General features: G+C 46.6%; 1 protein-coding gene across 7 annotated transcripts in view; it reads right to left on the bottom strand.

The window, feature by feature from the left end:
• Positions 1-8,541: 8,541 nt before the first annotated feature.
• Positions 8,542-26,317, bottom strand: part of foxp2 (forkhead box P2) — a 95,437-nt gene continuing 77,661 nt past the window's right edge. For 6 of the 7 annotated variants that reach the window (XM_088285802.1, XM_088285794.1, XM_088285822.1 and 3 more), the window contains 9 exons: positions 22,154-22,241; positions 20,901-20,984; positions 18,663-18,873; positions 17,978-18,081; positions 17,687-17,788; positions 15,990-16,111; positions 15,731-15,800; positions 14,801-15,096; positions 8,542-12,367 (listed from right to left, as the gene is read on the bottom strand). In XM_088285802.1, the coding sequence (XP_088141928.1) occupies positions 12,223-12,367; positions 14,801-15,096; positions 15,731-15,800; positions 15,990-16,111; positions 17,687-17,788; positions 17,978-18,081; positions 18,663-18,873; positions 20,901-20,984; positions 22,154-22,241 (1,222 nt within the window). In that variant the 3' untranslated portion in view covers positions 8,542-12,222. The remainder of the gene's footprint in view (positions 12,368-14,800; positions 15,097-15,730; positions 15,801-15,989; positions 16,112-17,686; positions 17,789-17,977; positions 18,082-18,662; positions 18,874-20,900; positions 20,985-22,153; positions 22,242-26,317) is intronic. The other variant, XM_088285831.1, reaches the window with a different exon arrangement.

Here is a 26,317-nt window from a genome sequence, read left to right as displayed (position 1 = left end):
GGCATATCCCGCACACACTCAAACACACCTTGATTAATTGGATGCCCGGCCCGTAAGATTCCCAGATTAGGCTTCGACACGGCTAATCATTAAACAAGACAAATTCGGGAAGTGTTTGAAATCCCTCGTTTTCCCCAGCAGAAATGTGCGTTTTAATTTACCTCATGCCGAGGCGAGCGGCGGTCACCTGCGGAGAGCCAATTCACGGCGCGTCGCTCCACGCGTCATGTGCGGATCGGACCAGGCGCGTGGTTAAAAATAGTCACACTCCCCCTCAATGCCAATTTATGGAACGGCGGTCAAATATTTATGCAGTTGATGAGCTGGCCCGCGCGTTCCTCCCCGACAATAATTAAAGACAAACCCGAAGCGAAAGGTGACGTCACCTGACGGACGCCGTTGTGGGTGCGGAAGCGAGCAAAAGTCATTTTGCGACTCATTCGGCTGCGCTCATTTCGGCGACCTGGAGCAGGAGCAGAGAGACAGACAGATATACTCTTTATCGAGAAAAAAACAAGTTTGTCTTGATATTAGTTTAGCAGTTAAATCATGAAAAAAAAAAAGAGAATGATTTTCCCACCGCAGCACCACCTGTTGGCTGCAGTGGGTCACTGCGCCACGTGGCCCCGATGCCAAATTGACACCGACAGCGAGACTCCCTCCGCCAATGACTCGAGGCACCTGTTGCGTTCCCGGGCAGGGATCAGAGCCTCGGGTGGCGCTCATGTCCAATGAACGGCGCTCAGCACGCTGGGGTAACAATAAGCGCGGCGCAGTCGGGAAAATCAATAAAATCACTGCTGGAGCTCTGGGCGGAGAAAAAGCAGGCTGCCAGAGTCTATCAGCATCCGGCTGCGAGCGCCCCTAAGCATTTGCTCGTTTGGCCTTGAATTCAATACATATTGCGCATTAACGGCTCGTTGGTGAAGAAGGCCCGGAACACACAAAAACATTTTTCAAAGAAGGTTGATTGATTTTCGTAGGCGGCTATTTAATCGGAGATGCCACAAAGGTCAGAAGGGCAGGAATGTATCGCTCCGCAAGTTGCAATTATCAAACGACCTTCTCCAAACTTGAGAGGGAAATAACAATATCATATTTGCTGCGCATCTTGTGGTTAAACGCACCCTTAGAAATGTCACGAGTAATCCTCACCGTATTAGCGAGCGAGAGAGAGGCACGCGGAAACAAGAAAAGGAAGCTTTGGCAAATCTCCCATCAAAGTTGTCTAATTATGTTAATCAAAGAATTCTCCAAATGTCAGAGTTGCTGGAGAGACGATGAGATTTAGAGAGGGAGCACATTAAATGATGATGATGGATTTCAACCCCCGCTCTCGACCTCGCGCAAAATTAATCAATTCAAGTTGGACATGCAAGAGAGAGTGGCTTAAAATCACACTCCAAAAGGGTGATTATCAAGAATCAATTTGTTGCTAGATAAATATTTTCATCACTCACTCGCGCTCCCTATTGCCGCTTTGTTCTTTTTTTTGTAGAATGCAACAGCCCCCCCACCCACACAAATATCACACACACACACACATATATATATATATATATGTTGAATTTTTTTTTGCATGAGTCTGTCGAAAATCTAATATAGCAGCGTGCAATAAGTTGAGGTAGAGGTGTCGCTGGCATGCGTGGCGCCGCAGTGGATGACATTAAAAACAATCAAGCTGTTTATTGTGTTTGCGATAATTAGATCTTTAACAGCGGGAGCCTCGGCTGCCTCTGATTCCTTAATTTGATACAGTGGCGCTCAGCCTCGTGGGGAGGACGCGTCTATCTATCTAATCTAATTCCGACACTTAATCCAAAACTCCAGGGAACCGCTCGCTAAGTGTTGACTATTAAATTAATGTTGTTGTTTGTTTCTCGATAAACGCCCGAGCGAATCGACGCTGCAGAAGTGTGAGCAATTGAAAAGATGCGCGGCAGAGTGTGCCCTGATTAGCATATTTACGCTGCAAGTGGAGGCTCATGAAGCTTCAGTCTATTTTTTTTTTTTTTTTTTAGCGCACTTTTGCTCCAAAAGTTTCTTTTGTCTACAACATGTGACCTCGTCATATCCAGCCGGAACAGCGAACTCGTTGGGAGAGCACGAAACATTCCAATCCATTTGCATGTCATTAGCCAAATGTAAAGTCGCACACACGCCCCTCCCCGCCCATCCTCAGGGTTTCGGGCCTTATAAATACATTTAAATATATAAATATCATGAATACGTTAATTGGTATCGCTCGCGCCACGCAAAGCACGTCTCTTGGGAGCGCTCACACCTGGAAGCCCAAAACCAACGCCAACTTCGGAGTCAACTTTTGGCCTCATGTAAAAACTCCACCCAGCAAATAAAAGCGGGCCAACAATCGGCCGTTTTCATGGCTCAGCGCGGCCAGAACGATGACATCAGCATGTTGTGCAGATGGAGACTTTTTTTTTTTTCGAGCCTTCAACGCCACACTTCCAAAAGTCTCTTTGCGGCTTTTCGCGCTCAAACTCATCGAATGGAAATCACGTGCAAAGTTGCTCGTGAGTGACGCGATGACAGCGGGACAAAATGAAGGAGGAACATGTGGACTAAACGGAGAGAGGGAATAAGAGAAGGGGGAAGTGGGGGGGGAAGCGGAAGAACTGTTGTTTGACCTCAGTCTGACCTTTTGGGAGAGCTGAGACGCAAACGCGCTCGCCAGCTGGCTTGGATTTCCATCCCATTAGAACAGCTGACCACAAATATTGGAAGCTATTATTCTGTTCCACTTTTTTTTTGAAGTTTTGTTAATTTTCTCTTATATACATCTTTTAAAACTGTTGTTGATGAATCTGAAGAAACATTTCGCAACCCAAACGACAGACGACCTCCCGATGCGTCGCCGACCTCCGTCCCGTCCCGGCAGCGCCCGCTCGGAACCGATCCGGCGGCGACTTGTTGCGGCGTCCCGCTGAGCTGCGTCGTCCCTCCTAGCCAATTAACAGCCAAATCAACCCAAACAGATTTCCCATTGATAAATCTTTAATGATACGAGGGATTTTCCACAAGGCGCTGGCTTGACACTGCTAATTTAAAGCAAATAGCCGGCCTTGATTAAAAATTCCCAAGGCACGTCACGGAGAAGATAAATGTTTGAATTATTTATCTTATTTAATTGACACCACTTGGATGATGTCAACAGAAATGTTTTCATGTTCAGAATGCAATTTGACATGAGATTTTTTTATTTTTTTTTTTAGGGGGAAGGAGGGTAAAGTAAAGGCCCTCGGCAAATTTTTTTTAAACAACTTTGATTTCACAGACTCAACTCTGGAAATATTTTAGGATCCAAATTTAAATACCCGAATGAACATCGACTGAGATTGACGATTCATTAGCCACCATTTTAGCCATTGCCGCGATTCGCAAGGGGCAAGTTGGCGTTGGAGTGACCAAGCGAACACGCGGAGAAGGAGAGCAACCTTAGCAAGGAGACGGCGAGCCTCCGATCGCAAATGGATGTGCAACGTGTGTCCGGCCGACGCCCGTTGAACATCGCGGCAGTCTGCAAACAAACACAACGTACCCCCGCTGACTCGCAACGAACACGCTAAGACGAGACGAAACGACCTTGTTGCGTCGCGTCCTTTATGGTGAAACGCCGGAATGTAGGAATCACGAATGACACATTTTGATGTTACCAAAAGAGAGCGTTTTTTGTGTTTGTTGTTATAATTAAATTCATTATAATACTAATTTCTTAACATTTATAATGACCATAATCATTCTGGATGCTCACAATCAAAACATGGTCCAAATTTGCCTTTTTTTTTCAGGCCCAAAGTTGACAGATCCAAGCGTGACAGGCTCGAAATGACATGAAAGCACAAACACGCAAAGAAAAGCACGATGACACGTCAGCAGAACGCACGGCGGCCCAAAGTTGCCGAGACAGCCCGCAGCTAAAGTATTTGCTTTTCTTTATCCAGCGCCATGACAATAAGTCTCCAAAGCAAAACATAAGAACGCGCCAGCATTGCGACGTCAGCGTCGTCGTTGCCTGACGATTCATCGCTTTCACATCAAAAGGCGGCGCGCGAACGCGTTCCGGCAGCTCTTGCTTTATTAACTGGCAATCAATAAACATGCGGCGGGGTAGCGAGGTAATCAGGAAGCGGCGCCATATTGGCCTGACAACATATCAAAGCCAATGCTCCCAGGCAACCGCGCTAACGCTAACAAGCGTTTTGTTAGCACGTTACTGGCATTAGTGGGAGGATAAGCCAGATAAAAAAAAAATAAAGTAAAGGCCCTCGGCAAAGCTCCGCCTGCAAATGTTCCCCTTTTGCACAACATATTCTAAAATACATCAAAACTAAATCTGCAGTGATTCATTTTGAAGATAGATGGCAGTGTTCTTTCCATGTTTTCTTTTTTTGATCCTGATCCATTGAGGGGGAAAAAAAACAAAATACTTTTTTTTCCCCTCCTAATTTAATTTATTTATTTATTTTTTTAACGGACCCCAACCCACCCCATTGCTCACAACGTTTTTATCTGTTTGCTCGTGAGGCTGATCGGGAACGACAAAGACAATGCAAACACATTCAGCAGGTGTACGACTAAAAAGATGGAGGGAAGAAAAGAGCAACGGAGGAGAAGAGGAGAAGACAAAAAAAAAATGTCATCCACATCATTTCCAGCCTGCAGGCGCAGAAATGCAAATGACAGATCAAAGAGGTTGGGAATGGAAAGGATGGAGATTGGGCACGCGCGTGTGTGTGTGTGTGTGTCGGGCGTTGCATGATCAAACTGGGGTTCTCCATGTATGTTGAGGATGTGAGGGGTACATGTCGGAAGCGGCTAATGGAGCTGACCCGCATGTAAACAACGACGTGGAAATCATGAATCGCGTCGGCCATCTTTGTGGAACGTGTTGCCGCGTTGGCGGAGGAGTTTGCGCGGCTCGCCGGCCGTGTTTGTGGAGTGTTTTGAAGCAATTATTTATTCACGCTGGCAGCGGAGGAGAGAGGGTTGAGATGCACTTAAAAAGTGAGCGAGGAAGGTGAGGCCTCTCATTAATGCCTAATTAATGTCTGTCTGCCCATTATTGTCCAATTAATCATTCATGCGGCGCTCCTCCACCTGCAGCTGTCACGCACCAACTTTGCTTGTCGTTCCACATCAGATGCGACAGTCCGTCTGACGGACACTTCATTAGGTACCCCTGCTGCTGTGTCGTTGCAACGCGGGCTCACAAAGCTTTGCAGTTTGATTCAACGCACAAAAACAATCTGCAAATATTTTCTGTCGCAGATATTCGGATTTGATACAAACATTTTTTTTTGGGCCACTTTGCACCTGCTTTGTAATCGGATTTCTCCACAGCAGAATTAGCATGTATATTTAATGCGGCGCCTTTTCTTCTTTTTTTTTTCCGCTCCTCTCTGTCTTTGCTACTTTTTAAATGTTGATGAGTGATGAGGGGAGGAAGACGAGGAGGTGGGCTGCCTTCTCCTTGCATGTCTGGCGGATATGCCACGGCGGCGCTAATAAATGACAGCTGATTTATGCGTCTGTATTCTTTTATTTATTACAAAAAAAATAGCAAGCGGGCTGATTTCTGATATTAATAATACAAGTGGATCCACTTTGATTAGGCTCGTGCGGGGAGCTGTGCATATTCAGCATTACAATTAAAGCCTCTGATGTGAAATAGGAATGACACGCTAATGAAGCGAGCTAGCGAGCCTGAACCGCGACTGTCCGACAGCATTAGGGCCCATCTCGGATGAAGAGTAATTATACGAGGAACACTGAAACGTCATTAAAAATCTTCAGTAAGTGATTTAACCCAGCATTCCTCGCGAATGCTACGTTCCTCTTTTCTCCATCGGCAAACGCCGCCAGGATCAACTCGCGAGGTTTTCAATTTAAAGGAAAAAAAAAAAAAAAGAAAGCAAACTTCTCCTTTAACAAGTGCGGCAACACTTGACTCCTTTAAAACAAACATATTGAGATGTGAGACAAAGAGCTAATTTAATTGCGCTGGAAGCAGGTAATTGAAATCCTCCCATTAAGAAATTCCATTATGAAGGCCACACGTGCTTTCTGCGGATTCAAGACCGGAGTTGGACTCTTCTTTTTTTTTTTTCCCGCTTTCTAATTCCTGCATCACCTCAGACGAGCTGCTCCTGTTAGGAGCAAACAACGTATCTGAGTAACTTGTCTAAAAGTACGACTTGGCTATTACCGGTGGGAGGGGCACTGCCTTCTCCAATGGGCTAAACTATAATCTACAGAACATTTACAATTTACGTGGAATTCTATGATCCATTCCATGACAGTGTCGCTTCTGAGTAGTGGAATGTCACCAGCGGAGTCCCACAGAGATCAGTGCTCGGCTCTCTATTATTCATTCACATTTTTTCATTTACAAATTCGAGCATCTTTTGGGTCTTGCTTGAAATGAAATGAAATCTCGACTTCAGGTTTATTTTTATTTCTCATGCTCGGCTTAATGTCAGCATTTTTCTCTAATAGGTTGATCAGTGAGATTCAGAATTATGGACAGGTGAGGGAGTAAGAGAGAATGACTTTGTGACAGTCTGAAAAATGCACGTTCACGTCAAACTGGACATTGTGAGGATAGGTCGGCTGTGACTACCCAACGCCGCCGCATGGAAATTGCAGACGGACAGGTCTCAAAAAAAGAACAACGTTAACTTGAAATGGACTTTAACAAAAAGTGTCTGAGTGTCAGAGGGGCGGGGCCGTTGTCGGGGGTCACCTGACACGAGTCTCCTTCCCCCATCCAACTGCCTCGGAGCTATGCAATTATTTTTTTTGCACTGTGTCCAAAATCAACTTGAGAGCAATGAAAATTATTTAAGGCAGCGCAATTATAATAATTATGATCTCAATTAGCGTTGCCATTGCCGCTGGACTATTTAGCGGGCAATTTGGCAGCCCGGGGGGAGCAGAGGAGCCGCCACGCATCGTTGGGTCAGAATTGGGGAAGAGAGCAAAAAAAAAAAAAAAAAGTCTGCACTCTTTAATCAATAAAGTGCGAGATGGGAGGTGTCCTGTCGCGTGTTGACACAATTGGTCTTCATTAGAGATCAAATGGGCGCAATGAGGATGCGTTGACTAATTTAGGGGTGGAAACCTGTTCTCAGACTAAATTTGCAAAAAAACCAAACTCAAGTAGTAGCATGGAGTTTCTTCTCTCTCTCTCCAGTATAACAGCCGATTTATTAATTTGTTTTAATCAAATGTAACGATGCTCAGCAACACACGCACAATGCCTTACAAATAGAAAAAAAAAATCACCTCCCTCCTCATGGCATTCTTTATTCTGTGCAGCGTCTCGGGGCGCAGTATACTCGAGTGCCACAGTACATTACAAGCTCCTTTTTCCACCCGTGTCGCTCATGTGGAAAAGGCCTGCCTCACCAACTCGCCTTTCTTTTATTCATCGCACTGTAAATAACTCCACTTTATGAAAAGCAGCCAGTGTGACTCACAGATACCTCTCTAACCACAAGCCATTATTATTTCATGCTCTCTGAGAGGCGGGCCAGGAGCCGCTCGCACGCTTTCATGCCTCTGATGTTGTGTCGTACACAGGCGGCGGGGCGGCCCTTGTTGCGCTCCGTATGCCATCGCTCACTTGAATTCACAAACACTTGCCGCTGCATAAATAGCAAGAGGAGACAGGAGGTGCTGCTAATGCTCCGGAACGCCGTTGGCGAGGAGATAACGGCGAGAAAAGGGGAAAAAACAAAAAAAGTGTTGTTTTCCGACCTCTCTCGGGACAATCGCATTGGCGAGGAGTGGCGGCGTTACGATGTTCCTGAGCACCCTTTGGAACGCCCGCTAATGGGCGACCCCATTGGTCACGGTGGCTTCCCGTTTGACTCGTAATGAGGGCTCCGTGACCGACAAGGTGCGGCGGGCCCGCTCCAGTTAGCCTGTTAGCGCCTTTGACCTCTCAACAGCCATCAATCCCGCCAGCCAATTGGATCTTAAGTGACAAGTCCATGGAAAGAAATTACAAGATGATTTTTTTTTATTTTCTGGAAACGATTGCAGAAAAGACATTTCAACACCTTTTAAAGTTGTTTTCATTGCCACTCCAAGCTGAACTTTATCATGAAACAATTTCTACGAATACGGCTGGAAGGTCGAGGCCGTAACGGCAGCGCTCGCGGCCAGAGGCCGAGGGACTGACCGGCAAAAAAGGGTCAAGTGCTGATTGTTTATTTAAACGCCAAAATGTTCCATCCACCAAAGCCCTTTTACACTAATTTGTCATCAATAAATCTGCTGGCTGAATGCGAATACCACTTCATTCTAATTCTGGCGCTCATGAAGTCATTTGTGGCGTTCCTTCCTCTAAACGAGACTCAAAGTACTGCAAGACGAAACAAAGACTTGTAACATGTCCATTAATGTTTAAATGGAGTCTCCGAAGCTGCCGTCAACGTGCATCTTTTCATGCCCGTGCAGAGTAAACGCAACAAAGTCAAGAAGTGAAGAAGGCGGAGATGCTGGAGGTAGTCGAGGTTGCGTTTTAAATTCCAACTTTTGGTCCTTTATTTTATTCAGCAGTGAAATGCCATGAAATACAGAAAATAATGACGTTACAATTGTCCACCATGACCTTCTAACGTCAGAGAACCTTTTTATATGGACACAGTACACAGTCATGAAAAGTATCAAAAAAGTAGCTGAATCTCGTCAAGAAAGAAAAAAAAAAAAAAAAACTTTTTTTTTTTCTTCTTCTCTCTCACTAATGACATAAACATATGTTCGCTACAGTCCCGGTTGACCTCACACATCGGCGGCGGATCATACTCCCAATTATTAGCCAAGTCGAAAGGATACGTGACTCAACTGGCGGACATAATGCTTCATAAAGTATGCACAGAGGTACAAGCAATAAATACACACATTAGGTTTCAAGCCTTACAGCAAAGCAGATGCAGAAAAAACGCAGGTTTGCTACTCGGAGCCAGCGATGAGAGTGAATCGGATAAAAAGTCCGGTCAAAGAAAACACAGATTGGATTCTTCCTCTTTAGAAAAAAGTCGGGTCAATGTATGGGTCGACCGATTATTATTATGATTTTTTTTTCTTTACATAAGTATGCACAGTTATCAAAATACAGACAAAAATCAACCCCAGAAAATCCAGACAATCCTAAAATCTAGTGGAGGAGCAACTTCTGGAGGTCTTTCTGGTATTATGTGCAAGCAACTATTTTAGACTTGTTTTTTTTTTGTTGTTTTGTATTTTTTGTACGTGTGTGTGTGTGTGTTTTTCTTCATTAATTTATACAAAACCCATGCAAATCTACAGGTAATACGCATTCTGTGGCTGAGCCTCCCCAAACTCTGAGGTAACGCATTCCGATGCATTGTTATACGTTTAGCTAGGCCGTCCTTGCCGCCATTCGCACTCAATCGTAGCTCTCGTTCTGTCCACCAAATGATTTGCTCGCTTTTTTTTTTGTTTGTTTGTTTGCTTCGTTTTGTTTGGCATGCATGTTTGAAACACAATATTCCCTTACAGGTAATCTATACATCAGCACTCTACAAATGTTTGAGGACAACCTATTACTATGCAAATCTTTCAAAGTTTGACGCACTGGGGGGGCGGGGCCGGGGGCGGGGTCAACATTGGGAAAAGTGTAACAGCTCTTGTGTGATCTGTCATCGTTCGGAATGAGCAGAGGTAGAAGCATTTTTTTTTTTTTTCAAAGCCTTTTGTGTCGTTTTTGGGAACAAGCAGGAGAACCTTTTTTGAAAGTTGTTTTTAAAGACATAAGATCCTTTTATTTGGTGTGGTAAGATTATTAAGAAAGTCACTTGAGTTGAGTTGGCCTCTCGCCAAGTGGAAGCGGTTCTCAAAGCTAAATGCTTGCTTGGTTTGCAGCTTTGGTCACGGCAGGCCCACACGCCGTCGTTGTGCCGGATCTTTGACATTTGTTTTTTTTTTTTTTTCAACAATATGCTAGCAAATCGCAAACTCCGGTTTGATGTCATCTCATGAAAATTTTGGAGGAAAATCGGGTGAAAATCTGCAGAAGAAAATGAGTAAGGCAACAAACGATAACATTTTAAGTTGGGCAAGTCAACAAAATATGAAGTTTGCTGTTGTGAAAATTGGCGTTCCCACGTTACACAACAAAGAAATGAACTAATTGTTTCCTCAATTTATTTCAAAACATCTCAACAAACAACTTGCTTTTTTACGCGAACTAACAATTTTGCCGTTAAGGTCAAGAATTCTCTTTTAGCCAAAAAAAGTAAAAATTGTTTCATTAATTTTTTTATCACGCACAAAAAAAAAAAATGCAGTAAGATTTTGCCACAAAATGTTGCCAAGCAATTTGGTTTGACTGCGTTATTTTCACAACAATTATTAATTGCTTAAAATAAAAAAGAAATCAAGCGTGGTCAATTTTGAACAAAATCCAACTAAAATGCTCATGAAATCCCTTTTTTTTTTTTTTTTTTTGCAAGCGGAGGCAGAATTTTGTCGAACTTTGGTTTCTTGATAACAGCAATGAGCATTTTGTATTAAAGCAACAACACTTTCAACAGGACGAAATGTGAGCACATCCATCAAGCTATAAAAGCGATCGAGAGCAAACATAACCTCCAAAAGGTTCCCTTTCACCTTTCTGACATGGCTATTATTATTTTTATTAGTATTATTCATATTTTTCTTCTTCATATTTCGTCGTTGCTCTTCACGTGCTGACCAAGCCACATCCACTTGCACTGGAAAACTATTTGGCTTTGCTAGATATTTTTGTCATGTTTGGTTTGTCGGTGGTTGCAGTCGTGACGTGACAGTGCCGTTTAGAACATGACATTCACCAGCTTAGTTAAATTAACAAGAACAAAAAAAAAAAGATCATGATGTGGAACACAATGGGCTCTATTTTCATCGAAAGCGCATCTGCGGTGAGGCAAAAATGCCGTCGGGTGCTCAGAGTGACAATTTGTGGTAGAAAGTCAATTGAATTTCGGTGAATTGGGAGGGGCGACAAGCAGACAAATCTTGTGCGCCAACATTTTTCAATCGCCCTCCAAAGTTGTATAGCTACAGCTGTGACGTTTTTTTGCACAGAGATAGGAGCCGCTTTAATTGGCAGCGACAGTTGTGGCTCCACCCACAGCGGCGCAGTGGCGCTCCACAAAATTGCGCAATTCAGGAAAATAGGCCCGGAAATAATTCTGCACTTGTCCACAAATGTTTCTTGTTTTGGTTATGATCCACTTTGACGTTTAGCTTCTCTCTGACCTGCAGCCTTTTTTTCCTTTTAACTTGGTTTTAAACCGGCGGTACATGTGCTCGAAGATCTCCATGGAGCGTCTTTGAGGAGGCCTTTAAAGGAAGCAATCCCAGAGGTTAGTCGAAGGTAGTTTCTTTTTTTGCGGAACGAAAGCTTCTTCTTGGTCCGAGCAGCTGAGTTTGGCGTCTTGTGTCAATAAGCTAGCGTTGGCTTTGGTTTCTAGCTGTTGCCTGTGACTGCTTGCAGGTCGACAAAGCTTTCAGAAGGAAAGGAAAGATGTTGAGTTGGAATGACGCTTTCAATTTGGATCCTTTTTTTTTTGGGGACTGCAACGACTCGGTTTTGGTTGCGTTCGACGGAATAGCATTTACAGTCGTTGGTGTCTGTGACGACACATGATGAAATGGATTGAATGAAAGCGGAAAAAAGAAAAATCCAGATCGTAGCGACATACAAGCGGTGACACAACAGACTCGATTTGAACCAGCAATCGTCTCTAGACATCAACAACTACTGTGGCTCGGCTTATTCACAAACAAAATGGTCCTTTTTTTTTCTCCTTCTTTTTGGCAGAATACGACGGAATTTTGCTCATTTGTGTCGTCCCTCCTCATATCCATCCATCTGTGAGTCCATCATCCTTGTTCTGTGGTGGCCACACCATCCTGGATCAAATACTTTTTTTTTTTTTCCCACAGGCATCTCATGCCCGACATGTTTGCGATCCCAAAGGTCTGCAGCAGAGAGTTCCTTTGGAGCGTCCGGATGCATGCTCAATAAATAGTCCCAGTGGAGAGAAAGACAAAAAGAGAGAGAGGGGAGAAACAAAAAAGGAAAGTGGGCGGCAGTTAACGTGAACTTTGAGGAGTGGTTCTTTTCAAAAGTCTGGCCTTGGAGGAAAAACAAACAAACAAAAAAACTAAGGTGATAGAAAAGGAAAATCACTCCAGGTCTTCCGATAAGTTCCCTTCCTCCAGCTCCCGGTCGTCATCCAGCTCTGGACTGTGATTGGCCGTCGTCACCAGCGACATGGGGCAGTCGTCGTCGTCCATGTTGGGAGGCTCCTCCTTGACGTGCACGGGCGGCCTGCGACACAACCACATTTGCCGTCACTTTTTTTTTTTTCTCTCTCTCTTTTTCTCCGGTAAACACGGGAAGGCCGCGGCATGCATTATCCAGTGTGCAAGCGTGTTGTTTTTCGCCAGACGCTAATTGGACATGATGCCCGCGTCGACTGTAAGGAAGAACACGGACAACACGGCCGATGGGCTGCGATGCCTCAGACATGTTTGGCATTTAAAAGTTTACTGATGACACCAGGTTGAAATACATGAAAAGGGAGGGTGGAGTGGGAGGGAGGGGGTTGGCAGGGGGGGGGGGGGGGGGGTGTAACACAGGCCACATGATAAATAATGGAGAATTTCTCATCCCTAAGCCCCCCGGAGCAAAGGCAGAGGAGAGGCTTTTTTATCTAGTTAATAGAAAGCACAGCCGCTCGTTAATATGCAGAGTCTGCGCGTGTCGCTCCTCAAGAGGGGAAAAAAAAAAAAAAAAACGCGGCGAGGTTCTGCCATTAATCAACTTCAGCCGTGGCAGTGGGCTCGGACGCCATGATACATGTTTTTAACTCCAAATGGACGAACATCTCGGCTCGATAAGCGTCGGCGGGAGGAGCGCGCGACAAACAGCCCAATGTTGGTCGGCTAACAAGAAGAATAATGCTGTCACGCACAAACAAGGCAGAACATGATCTGAGGCCCGAGTCGGGGAGGGGCGTTTGTGCCACCATGATAAATCTGACAAAAGCTAATTATTTCTGACACATCGGATGCATCAGAAAATCCCCTCAGACTCCGACAGGGGAGCTGGAGGTGGGAAAGAGGGAAGGGGGGGGGGGGGGGGTCTTATCAAGCTGGAGTACATGAGGACTCATCTCATAGCTTCTCTCCTGGGCTGCTCTCATCATTCCTAAGGAGGGGCGCAAAGAGAGGGGGGGCGATTTGGAATTAGCGACGGGTTTGATCGGGTTCGGGTTTGCTTGAAATATTCAAAAGCAAACACGGCAAATTAATATATTAATAATTATAGATAATGTTTCTCGAAGCAAATCTCTCCCCTTCGGATGTTTGTGAGGGGATTGCTCACGCACACACACGGCGGGCATGTCCCGGGGCCATCTGGTTAGCCGTAGCGGCGATAGCGTGAACTTTCGGCGCTAAAGGGGAAGCAGAGGTTTGTCTAATTGTCCGAGCCGGGTGCCCTCTCCCGAGAAAGGCCTTTAAGAGGAGATGTACGATTTAGTTGAGCGCTACGGGCCACTCCATTATTTAAAAGAGATCCTGGAAGAGACGGAGGCGAAAAACACATTTCTTCCATTTTGAGGTTCTGGCGCTAGTTTATGCGGACGGACGCGGCGTCTCATGTCGGTGTCGAGGCAGTCGGAGCGAGAGGAAAGGAAGGCTAAGAAAAAAAAAAAATACATCAATTCCATTCTGTTATTAAAAGTTAAATGACCTGAGGGAGTGGGGCACGCCAGCAGATTTGGCCCACTTAACACTCCATTTCAGAGTGGGGGGGCGGAGGGGGGGGGGGGTAAACACGCCCGGACACATTCATGTATGGACGTCTGGCGGGACGAAACAAGCGCTCACCTCTTAGACAAACTGGGAAAGTGCATCTTTTGCCCAGGACATGCTAAGAGGATGTCATGTGACTTTGCCAGTGAGCACTGATGGACATTGAATGCATATTAGGTGTGTGTGGATGACGAGCACATTTTCCGTCACGAGAATGGGAGCATAAAAGTGGCGTTTCTCAGCACCTTGATAATGTTTTTTCCCTTTAACTAAAAGTGAGGTCTAAAAAAAAATTGAAAACAACCCAATTTGTGTTGATGGGTTATTCATTTTTGGCCCAAAATATTGGGTCGGTCCCTTCGTCTTATTTTTGACCCAAATGTTTTAGAATGCAAAAAGACCTGGGTCATAAGAAATAACCCACATGGGGTAAAAAAAAAAAAGGGGGATCAACAATTTCGCCAACCCAAATGGTCGGGGAAAATAAACAACCCACTCATAAAGTTGCCTTTTGACCCAATTTGGGTGATTTTGGACCCAACAGTTTTTTGCACGTTCCAGCGGCGACGCAAGTGAGGGGCTCCCACGTGAGGCGGTTGGGATGAATGATGAATGTAACCTTGCCCCGGGGTCATGACATCATAAAAAAAGCAGCGGTACCCTGGGTTAAATATCAGGCAATTAAACTAACAAAGGGCACAAGGACACCAGGTGGGTGGTTGAACATATCTTACATTCCCAGACAGCCTCTCAAAGTCGTAAAAACGTGCCAAGTGTGAGTGTGCCTCGTGCAAATTCGACAATAATTGGGCCATTAAAAGCAGGAACCCTCCTTGATGGCCGTCAGTCGACACAGCGGCTCTTACCATTTGGACTTTTTTTTTTTAACAAGTGAAAAAGGCCCGATGTGAATGCCAAGCGGGAGCGAGCACGCGCAACCTACATGAGTCCCAGTGGGGAGTAACCGGGGCTGCCGTGTCCGTTGGTGTCCAGGTGATCCAGCGAGCCGTTGAGGTCGTCGTGTGCGGACTGCAACAGGGTGGGGGGGCTACAGCTCAGCGTGCCGGGGGGGCTGATGCCCAGGAGGCCCGGTGGGCTGCCGCCCAGCAGGCCGGGCGGACTTCCGCCCAACAGTCCGGACGGGTCGCCGCCCAGGAGGCCGTGGCAGCCGCCCAAGGAGCCGCTGTTCATGAGGCCCGGGGTCCCCAGGAGAGGCAGGGTGGTCTCGGCCAGGGCGGCCTAGGCGACATCGCACGACTTTTAGACAAATGGCCACTGACTCGCAACTTTTTAGACAAAACAATCTTTTAATTAACATTCAACAATTTTAGATACAAATTTTCATTTTAGAAATCTTGCGTCATGCGTTATTGTTGCAATTTTATTTCAAATTTTGAAACCTTTTTTCTTTATTTATTCCTTCATTTTAAAAAGGTGGAACGCGTAGCCCCCGCGTGAACTGCTTTGATCTGATCGGAAAGATCAAGAATTAAGATCAGGACAAAAAACAAAAATGGCTGACAGGAAGCAAAATGAATAAATAATGCCCGGATTGGCGCAGCGAGTGACAAGCGCGCTCGCAGTCGCCATTCAGACGCCCTCGTTCGTCTCCTTGAAAACTTTACCTCGAAAATCATAAAAACTCTCTGACACTTGAGCCTGCCGAGCATTAAAGTTATATGCCGCGATTAAATTTTCAAAGTTTTTTTGCCATGAGAACCAAGCCGACGTACACAATGAAGTCAAATCATTTATGACAGCCTGGCTAAATATTAATGCGCATGCCCTCGCATTTGCGCACGCATCGGAAGGAAGGACGCGCGGGGGCTTCCTGACTGGACCGTCGGGCGCCGTCGTCCGCTCGGCTTCCTACCTGTAGGCTGGCGTTGAGTGCTGATCCGTATCCAAGACTGGAGGGAAGATTCTTGACAAGTGACGGGCTTCTGCAGAGGAAGACGTGAAATTGCGCTCAATTACCATCGGGAATTATTCATTTCAGGAAAAGCAAATAAAATTGTTGTTTCACAAGTGCGCATCAAAGTGGTCGCTCTCAGTTTCCCAAAATGTTGCCCCCCCCCCCCCCCCCCCCCCCAAAAAAAAAGTTCTCCCTCCCCCTTTTTTGTCTCTCGTACCCTGTAATCTTCTGCGACCGGCGTTTCTGGTACTCCACCTCGTCCACCGTCCACACGGCGCCTTTCACGTTCTCCACGCGCACAAAGCATTTGTGCAAGCTCAGGTTGTGGCGCACGGCGTTCTGCGGGTCACACCAAGACAGAACGCTCTCGTTAGGCACACAATTGATTTTTTTTTTTTTTTTAAGGAATTCTGAACATTCACGCTCCATTGATTTAATTAGCAATAAAGGCAAAAAAAAAAAACGGGGGGGGGGATGAGTGAAAAGGGGAATGCTCTTACAAGTCGGGCCCATAGTACATATCAGTCAGAGTAAGTCGGCTAAAAGGAGGTAATCAGCATAGCGAATGGCTTATGGTGCTGACAGAAGTGGTAATGGCGGCCTTGATGACGGCGATGTCGCTAACGCTCGCTTCTTCTTAATGGACACGCTGTCGAAAAGCATGACAGCCCGACACGTCTTCGCACTTTGTCACGAGAAAAGCCCGACCGGAAATGATGATTCATTACAAAAAAAATATTATGACCATAATTAAAACATGCATCAGACTCCAACAATAAGCACGGCTTTAATATCGCCGCCTCCAACATTTATCACCTCCCTCGGCTTGGTGCGTCTGCTCTTCCTTCGTGGAAAAAAAAAAAACTCATAAGCAGATCTCGCATCTGACCTGAAAATCCCTGGATTTGATTGATCTTAATGCCCATGGCTCTGAATATGATCATTTTAATATTAATGAGCAAATGAGCAGTTTTATTATGCATGCTATATAGTTGGAACTAATAAGCTTCGGGATGAGGCGAGAGGAAGAGCGGCATGTGAATATGAAGGGGAGGTTGGGTGGGGGGGGTGCGGAAGAGTTGCGCAAGAAAAAAAAAAAGCCATCTAAAACTACCTTTCATTCCTTTCTTTCGTCCTAAACAAATTGTCAAAGGCAAGGCCATGGCAACAAAAAAAAGGAAATTGTCGTAACACGCCGTGATGTCAGCGATTTTGTCCATCAGCAAAATGCGCCGCGCACTTCTGACGCAGCGCCGTCCCTCCCTCCCTCGCGTGTGCTCATTTGCATCCCAAATCCAAATTAATTCACTTTTGCTCCTGCATGCTGATGCCCGATAGAAAGAAAGACACTTTCTCTTTTTTTTTGTTTTCCCCAACCACCTTTGTGCACGGAGACAGGACAATAAAGTTGCAGCGACACGTGAACAAATGGGCCTCATTGTGCCGCTAAATAAAGAGTTCCTCCTCCACGACAGGCCGGACGAGGTTTGACCTCCGCTCGGCTTGACGGCCATCTTTCTTCCTAATGAATCAATGATATGCAGCGACGAGGCGGCTCGGGGGGGGGAAAGCGGGGGTGGAGTGGGTGTCACGCTCAACAAAAGGTGCTGATGATGGAGTGGCTGCTGTTTAATTAGTGCGTCGGAGCCCTCCCCCTACGCCGAGATTTTTGCAATTAATTGCGCCCGGTGGGGAGGGGGTGGGAGTGGGGGGGGAATAAATAAATAAATAAAAAAGACATCTGAGAGATGTTGTCATCGGGATGGAAGAGGAGGGCGCACGCTCCAAAAGGTTCTTTTGGTTGAATTCACTCAATTGGACGTTCAAATGTTTTATTTTGTGCCGCCACGGAAAGTCAGCGCCCTTTTTTTTTTGTTTGTTTTATGAATTGGGGGGGCGGAGTGGGGGGCCTACCTTCCAAGTGGCGGCGTTGCGTCTGAAGTAGGCGAACGTGCGCGTGAACCAGCTGTAGATTTCATTAAGCGTTAACTGCATGTCGGACGAGTCCATGATAGCCTGGAATGAGAAGACATCAAATAATGCTTTCCTAACGACGTGACACACACGCACACACACACACACACACACGCACACACACGCACACACGCGCGCGCGAGGGTGCAGATCTCGAGTGCAGAGGCGCCGTGATTCATGCCGCAATTAATTTGAATCTAATCAGGCAAAGTTAATTTATTTCCCACTCACCTGTCTTATGAGGGTTGCATAAGTAAACGGCGGTCTGACATCTGCGTTCTTATAAAACTCGTAGTTTGGGGCAATCTCTGGAAAAATAAATACTGTGTCACCACCTGAAATAATTGGTACATTTTTATTCCTCCAGGTATTGCACTGGCTCACACTTTCATCAAATTAAAAGGAGGGGTTGGGGAGGGGGGGGGTGCGAGCGAGAGAGAAAGAAAAAGGGGAGGGATGGAGGTTGACATCAAATCAGCATTTTCCATGTCGAACAAAATGCATTTTTAATTAATGTCTCTCATGAGAGATCTTAAACACTAATAAATCCATAAAATGAGATCGGCGCAGTTAGTTAGCCGCACGCTGAATAATTGATGTGACTTCACGTTAAACACAGCCAGTAAATACAAACATCAAAGGCGGAACATTTTGAAAATGCAAAAGTCAGAAACGTCCTAATGCAATAAATATTGTATTTACTCGCCCGTTATTTGAACTTCATTAACACTGATGTAATATTTATGCGCAGCGTAGCTTTCCTATTTACATATAAAGTGATTAAAAACGGGCTTGCTCTTTCAAAAGCCAGCAGACATCTGGCTGAGTGGAGCGGCGTGCGCGCTAACCAACCGCGCCGTCGTGATCAAACGGAGAATCGGGAACGAAAACGCCGGCGCTGCGTAGTTGGACCTACCCGACGACAGCGGCATGGAGTATTTGTCCGAGTGGCGTCGACGCATGGCGCCCATGCTGGGCACGTTGGCGCCGCCGAGCACCGAGGGGACTTGCGGCATGGCCGCCATGGGGGTGATGGGGGCCGTGGGTGTGGTGGGCGTCTGCGGCAAGTTCGGGGGCGACGCCGACGGCAGGTTCTTGGACATGGTAACGCTGGAAACCAAGTTGAGCTGGAAGGAAGACACAACGCAACCATTCAGGAGGCCTTTTCACCCTGCACTTATTAATGCACAGAACAAATTGTAGTGCAATGTCAGGAAGGCTGGCGGAGTGATATCAGAGCGCAAACAGCAATAAAGCAACCGGCGACGAACACTTCCGAATATGGGCAAGCCAAGTTGTTTTTGGTCATGTTCTCTCGGAAATTCAACATGTCGAGTCATCCGGCAGCCCCTCTCGGCGAGCCACGTGTATGCGCTGCCCCCCTCCCCCCCGACGCAGCTGCATGTTTCCTCTAACAAGCCTCGTGGAAAGGAGCCAGCCCATCTCGGCTAATTACAAGCCCCAAATTGTATCACGCGATTTCTAATTAGAGCACGCTGTTCCAGATTAGCCAACGATCAGCTCGCGTGTTATCGGGCGCCATCTCGCTTTATCTCTCCATTCATCACACCCGCACTCCCTTAGCACAAATAGAAAGCACCCCCACCGCACATTTGCCGTCTAAGTCCTTCATGTTTATTCAAGAGCACGTCTGGCTGCTCGGGTCGTCATCGGACGATAAAGAAGGGCCACCTTAGTGAAGTTGACGAAATCGGAGAGGCAAACTCATCCCCAAACTTGGAAACGTTAACAAAGAGTGACTCGTTGACTTTGTACGTCACTCACCCAAAAGCATGAGGCCACTCCAGACGCCGCGCCGCGTCTTCACTAATTGTCCGTCTTTTGCTCCCAAATCTCCAGCCGAGTGGAAAAACGCCAAACTGACCTTTCAGCCGTGCCGCTAATTTCCGGCCGGGAATGGTAATGACATCGTTACGTATTCAAAGCAAATTGCCTTAATTGTGAGTCGACAAGTGGGGACGACTTCAAAGATGGGAGCGAGGAGGGGACGACGGGGCGAGAGGGGATCGCTCGGCCCGTTTGCGGCGAGAAGTCGCATCAAATGTCAAGTTGGAACGCGCCGGCTCGCTTTTGGGCCTTTCGGGTGATAATTAAAGAGCCGCCAAGAAGAGGAAAAGTTTAGGAGAGGTTCAAAGTGGATCTTTTTATTGACCTGAAAACGAGTTTGAAACTTTGCGTTGGATTTCGAACGCACATTAAGTCACTTCCGGCAACTTCAATTAAATTGAAGAGCATTTTGTATCAAAACTTGTTTCAAGTTACGAGAGGACATCGATGACTGGCCGGAACAAAACCAAGAATTGCCGATTGCGACTTTTAGGACGATACCCTCAAAGATGAGGGAAGCCATAAAATGAGGACACTCCCAAATGTTCATTTAGGAATTCTGTCAGAATAAAGCCCCCCCCCCTCCACGCTTTCTTCAGCGGCATCAAATGCAATTAGCTGCTCTTTCATGTGCGCTTTCTGTAACGCAATACTTCATTAACATCATTCATTCATATTCAGCGCGGATTAGAGTCACCGCCGTCGTCACTGGATGACACGGAACCGTTGTGTTGCGGAAGAAAGAGGGAGAAGGACGCAAAAAAGAAAAAGGCAGTTTGATTCCTGATGGAATTATCCGATGATTATGCGATCACGTGATTATCGTCATTCGATGAAGGGAAGTGGCCACTTACTGAGCAGCAAACGGCAAAATTTCAATGTGTAAAAATTGGAGGCTGACAATATTTTGGGAATGAAAGATGTTAAACGGCGATCGAGAGCGGGACCAATTTGAGCGGCACCGGCGTGTTGAGATCAGCATTCGGTATCAATCCTCGGCTATCATTTTCTGCTGTTTGTTGCTGAAATGACAACGTCTGAGTGCGAGGGGGCTCAATCGTGCAGCCAACAGGTTGCTTTGGCCATTATCTCTATCACGGTGAAATGACCCCCCCCTCCCCCCGCCCCCAGAAGCCTCGATGTTTTCGCCGAGCTCTCCACGCTTCTTCGACCACCTAATACACTTCCAAAGTTGTCGTCCTCCCGCCGCAAGCGGGCCATACAGAACCCATTACATCTTCATCTGGAGCTGTCACTCAAACCAGTTGCTCGTCGCCGGCGTGTTTACGGAGCAATATGCACTCACTGGTTTGGGAGATGACTTGGGTTCGGAGGGCCGCATGTGCAAGTGGGTCATCATGGCCTGAAGACGCTCGCGTTCTTTGGAAAGCTGTTAAAGAGCGCACACAGAAGCAGAGACAATTAAGTCCAAAAGTGAAGAAACACGCAGGATGATGTGGACAGGTCAGGCAAAAAAAACAAATAACGCTTCATCTTTTTGTCAACAGCGGAATTCGGGTCAGCGAGGCCCGGCCGGTAACGAGGCAGGAATGAGATGGGCTTGAAGTCCCGCGGACGCCGTCAAGGGGATGGAAGCGCAGCCGCGGGCTGGCAAGAGGTGAAAGGGGTCCTGCCAAACATGGCGGGAGACGGACCCGCCTCTCTGGGTCCTGTTAGTGGCCCCGAGCCTTCGTGGACCATCATCAATCTCATACATGGGCAAGAGTGACGGCGACCGGACCTCCAGAAGGTCCTCATTAGTCGAGGGAAACGCAAAAGAAGACAACCGACGGTCGTTTTCCTTCCGCGGATGTTCAATTGGGTTTCGATCAGGGGAAGGAACAGACGCACGTTTTGGTTCTTAGCCAATTTGTGTTTGGGCGACCGTCTTTATCTTGTCGGGGGACCCCTCACCAAGCGTCGTGACAACCAAAGCCTCGACAGTCTTGAGATCAAACCGGGTCAGAACAAATTTTTCGCGGAGTCGGGTCCATCCATATTTTTGACCAGATGCTGGATTTCATCCTGGGTGATGATCTACCAGTTGTCCCTGCCTGAAATTCCACCAAAGTCCATGTGCCGCCATTTACGGACCTGACTGCAGCGCTTCTTTTCTGACGCGACTCGCTAAAAAGTAAGAGAAAGACGAGCAGATGTCAGCGGCGCCGAGCAATGATGTCGCTCAATCAGCGCTCTCATTATCTCGCCAGCATGACTTCTTAATAAGGTCACGCTCCACCTACTGAAAATAGTTCCCTCCTTTTGAGCGTTCTTCAGGTGCAAAGTGCAGTTAATTAACACGGCAGACCGGGAGAGACGCGCTCGCTATTAATTGGAAAGAAAAAAGCAAAGCGGGCAAAATAAAGCAGCGGCTTAATTCAATTAAAAGCGCCATAATGGCTTTGGCTGCGAGGCCCGACCATCTCATTGTTTGGCGGCTTTGTTGAATTCGTCAGGTGCTCGCTTTTTTTGCGGCCCACCTCGCCGTGGCCCCGTTTGACAAATCGCAAGCGGCGACGGCGTCATGAGTCGAGCGCGCGTGACAAGGAGAGAACTTACTTGGATTTCCAGCTGCTGGACAACTTGCATCTGCACCCGACACTGGGCCGTGCTCCGATCGTCCAGGGCGTGCTCGTTGTTTAGGTGCCTGCGGGCGAACACGTTCACTTATTCAGCACCACGTCAGTATCACCTTCAATGCGATTTGGGGAAAATTTCTATGGTGGGGGAATTATCTATAGGATCGGGTTAGGGCGCCATTGTTCCACATTGAAACGAGGTAATTAGAAGCAACATGCCGGCGTGTGGCGCCATGTTTAACATGACAATGGGCCCGCGCCGGTTGAGATGGCCAACTTCAGCCGGAGGAAAAGGAGCTGGCTCAGCGCCTCGCCTTTTGTCTCCTCGTTTACGCAAAACAATACACACCATTTAACAGCGGCAACATTTTGACACACAAAAGCATCTCCTCCGACTGGCATTAAAGCGATCTGCTGTGTTCGCCTCATTAGAAGAAAGAGACGGCCTTGCAGCTGCAACACTCAATGAGGTTTTTTTTTTTTTTTTTTTTGTCTCGATTGGATTTCGTCCCTACAACACAAAAGCGTCATAGAGACAAATATGGAGCAGAAAAACAAACGTAGACCGACGAGCAGTTATGACGAGCCACTTTGGGGTACAGACGCAGCGGAGCGTGAATTCTTTTGGGGAAATGGCACAATAAACCTCTAACATGGATTGTTTTTTGTTTTTTGCCCGGCCTGATGTGTGTTTATTTAGAGTGGGGATGTTTCATTTAATTTTAAATGAAAATGAACAAAAGCATTACAATAAAATATCTGTTTTTGACACACCGGTTTATTCATTTAATTTTTTTCAAGTTCAACGGGCCGGATCAAAACGTTTAATGGGCCACATGTGGTCCCCGGGCCGTAGTTTGCCCACACCTCATATAGCGCTTCATTTGTGGTTTTCTTAATTTTCCCTAAAATGGGATTTGAAGTTTTTCCTTGCCCAGTTATAAAACTAGAAAGACCTCACCGTGGTTGTCCGGCCCGGCCCTAAAAAAGGATTTGTGGGGTTGTGAAAGATCGTCGGCGGCAAACGTGCCAAGCCAGCTTTGAGGACGGACGCATCACAAATGCCAAAGCTGCCACTTTATCCGGCGTAACGAGAGGTTCACTTTCAAAGATGATTTCCGGTAGAAACCGGGTTCGTCGTGAACGCGTATACGCACTCGGTCGGCGGCGATCCATCCTGTTCCGTTCAGAAATGTTTCAAGCATTTTTGAGATGAGCGAGTGAGGGGGTGGGCGTGTTTGTGCAGCCCGCCGCCTAATTGCTGTTTCAGGATGTGCATGCAGAAGAGGGGGCATTTCATTAATCATTTAATCGCGTCCCTCGCAGGATGAGGGAACTAATGTTGCAAATAGCCTTTTCATTTCACTGCCCAGAATGCTATCTTATGCACTTGATGTATGGCGCGTGTCATGAATTACAGCTGCTTCAAAAGCACCGCGCCCACTGCTCGCCGTCCCCAAAGATACCTCATTACAAAAAAAAGGGGGGGGGCGGACGGGGGTGCAGCGAGGGGGAGGAAAGTTTTGTTTTTTTGTCTGAATTCAGCTCGTCCGCATGTTTGCCAACGATTCAAAACACACCACCTGCCACTGGCCAGTTAGTGAAGCCATTACAGCGAAGATTACTACATTTATGAAATATTCAAATGGCAGCATGTCCTACTGTGCATTAATAATTCCACACGACGGAGAGAGTCATGACAAGGAGGGGTGAGGGGGACGCAGGCGGGCAGACAGAAACAATCATTCAAGAATACACCTTCTTTACTGAGCCGGCCGGGGCCTCTCATTTGGAAGTGGAGTGCAACCGAGCTGCAAAAAATGAACATATCACAGACGCCCGCTCGAATTGAAATTAGATATACGTATATATTAGGGCTGAACAATTGATTAAATTCAAATTGACGTTGCAATTTGGTAAAATGCTATTAAAAAAAAACTGCTTCAATTAGGTTGGTCGGTACGTTTTTTTAATTAATTAATTAATTAATTTATTTTTATTTTATTTATATTTACACTACAGAGATAAAATCAATGCCGAAGAAGCGCAATCCATATGTTGAGATATTGTTAAGTGAAAAGTTGAGCCGATAAAGCCGCAGTTTTGATTTGTATTTTTTTATTTTTTTTGCAATAATGGTTTTTATGAGCTTAAAAAGTGTATCCTGATTAATATTTTGTTTGTGGAATAAGGATGGAGCAACTGCGTCCTGTACTGCCACCTGCTGTTGACTGAAATTGACGTCCAAGTGCCCGTGCGCTCAGCTTGCAAACCCAACAATCAGAAAAAGAGACGCATAGAAAATCATTTTTGACTTGACTTCCACTTCAAGAGCGCAAAAACAACACAGGAATTGACCGCGTGAACAAATAAATAGCTTTACCACCCCCCCCAACTCGTTTTATTTTTATTGCATCCTGCAAGTCTCTAATCACCAAAACACCTCCAAGAAGCAGATGTTTCTATCCGATATGAATATGCATGCGGGCCATCAGCGTCCACTCAGGGCCCGGTAATAAATCGACACTCCGATGCCGCTCGACTAATTGTCGGCGCGTATTGTCATGGGTTGCGAGCTTCGCGGCCGACTTCCTCGCTCGCGTCCGCACTGCGCCGTACACGGACGCTCGGGTACGAGCAAAACACGCGTGTAGCATGTGTACACATGCATGCAAGCGCACATACGCTCTCCCCGTGGTGGCGATGCATAAGTAATGCCCTCCGTTTTAAAGGTCTTGTCACAATGCGGCAGACATGTGGAAGGGTAGAGGGGAAGCTCAACTATCAAGGGGCTGCGGGGGGGAGGGGGGCAGCCTCACTGCCTACACGATGCATGTGTGTGTGTGTGTGTGTGTGTGTTATATGGAGACACTTGGCTGCAGCCTTGTGGGTTTAATTAGCAGCGGGTTACAGGCGGCAGGTTAGCGGGCCAAGCTCGCCATTTCAACGTGAGTGCCAGTAATAAGGCCGGCGAGCGCGTCATCGGCAAAACGGGCACGCGGCAAACGCTTGGATAGCACCGGATCTTATTTTGCACTTCAGAGCGCCCGTTGGGTTGTCGCCACCTCGCAGCTACCTCGCGCAGGTGAGAGCACTTCAAAGAACTCGGAGGCGCCTTTAAACGCTGATGGCGACACGTTTCCCCGGCGCAACACAACAAAAGACGACTAAACGCGTCGCAGGCACTGAGCGCAACGTCAACAGCGAGCTCCTCCTCCTCCTCCTCCTCACACCCGTAACCCACACCCATCTCGCGACATGGAAACTGTCATCCAAATCTGACACCCGCTTTATGTAACCCCGTTTAAACGCCGCGCGTGTGTAGTCAACTGGCATCTCCGGCAACATGAAAGGCCTCCGTGTGACACCGACAATCAGCGCTCGGAGGCACGCCAGCGAGCAGCCATCTTTGTTGCCGTGACGAGCCCGCCTCCTTTGTTGCCGTCTGTTTTCATGTGCCGGCTGGGTTAGTGTACGAGAGCCAGCCTCTGACTCGCTGGGGTGTGTACGTGCGTGTCGGGCGCACAAGCCAAACGAGACGCTGTTCTGTTTTGTTGGAGGCGATGTTGTGGAAAGCATCGCTACAAAAAAAAAAAAAAAACTGTCAGCCAACCTTTCAACTTGCTGCCTCGCTTCCCCTCTCGCATCACTTTGCCAGCTTATTGCAGTGTCTGACCTGTGGTTTTTTTCCACACAGTGTCTCCTAAATAACCCACTAAGCTACCTCCACTAGATCCTTAGAGCATACAGACCATCTTTAAGTAAGCGTACCGAGGTGATGCAAAGATGACTGAAAAAAAAAAAAAACATAATCCGACACAAGCTTGCCTCCTCATGCGTGCGTTCGTCCCCAAGCTGGAAGGCAAACTCGACTACCTGCGCCGGACCACATAAACGGGCTCAAGTGATACATGAGGAAAAGGGATAGTGCTTGTTTGATGCAAGGTTTCAGATTTTTTCTCTTTTTAGAGTTCTTTTTTTATTTCCTTTTTCTATCCAGTAAGTCGGGTTTATTAGTTTGTATTAGTTTTAGTTTTTTTTGTTTTTTTATTTTAATATTTGGAGTAGTTGTCGAGCTAGAAAAAATTGCATCAACAAAAATTGGAAAAGTATTTTTGTTCATAAACTGAAATCAAAGCTTTAA

This window comes from Idiotropiscis lumnitzeri, chromosome 2, assembly GCF_059441095.1.
Source record: "Idiotropiscis lumnitzeri isolate Australia: NSW breed Sydney's pygmy pipehorse chromosome 2, RoL_Ilum_1.0, whole genome shotgun sequence".
NCBI lineage: Eukaryota > Metazoa > Chordata > Actinopteri > Syngnathiformes > Syngnathidae > Idiotropiscis > Idiotropiscis lumnitzeri.
Note: the sequence above shows the minus strand (reverse complement) of the source record. Positions and strands in the feature narration are given on the sequence as shown.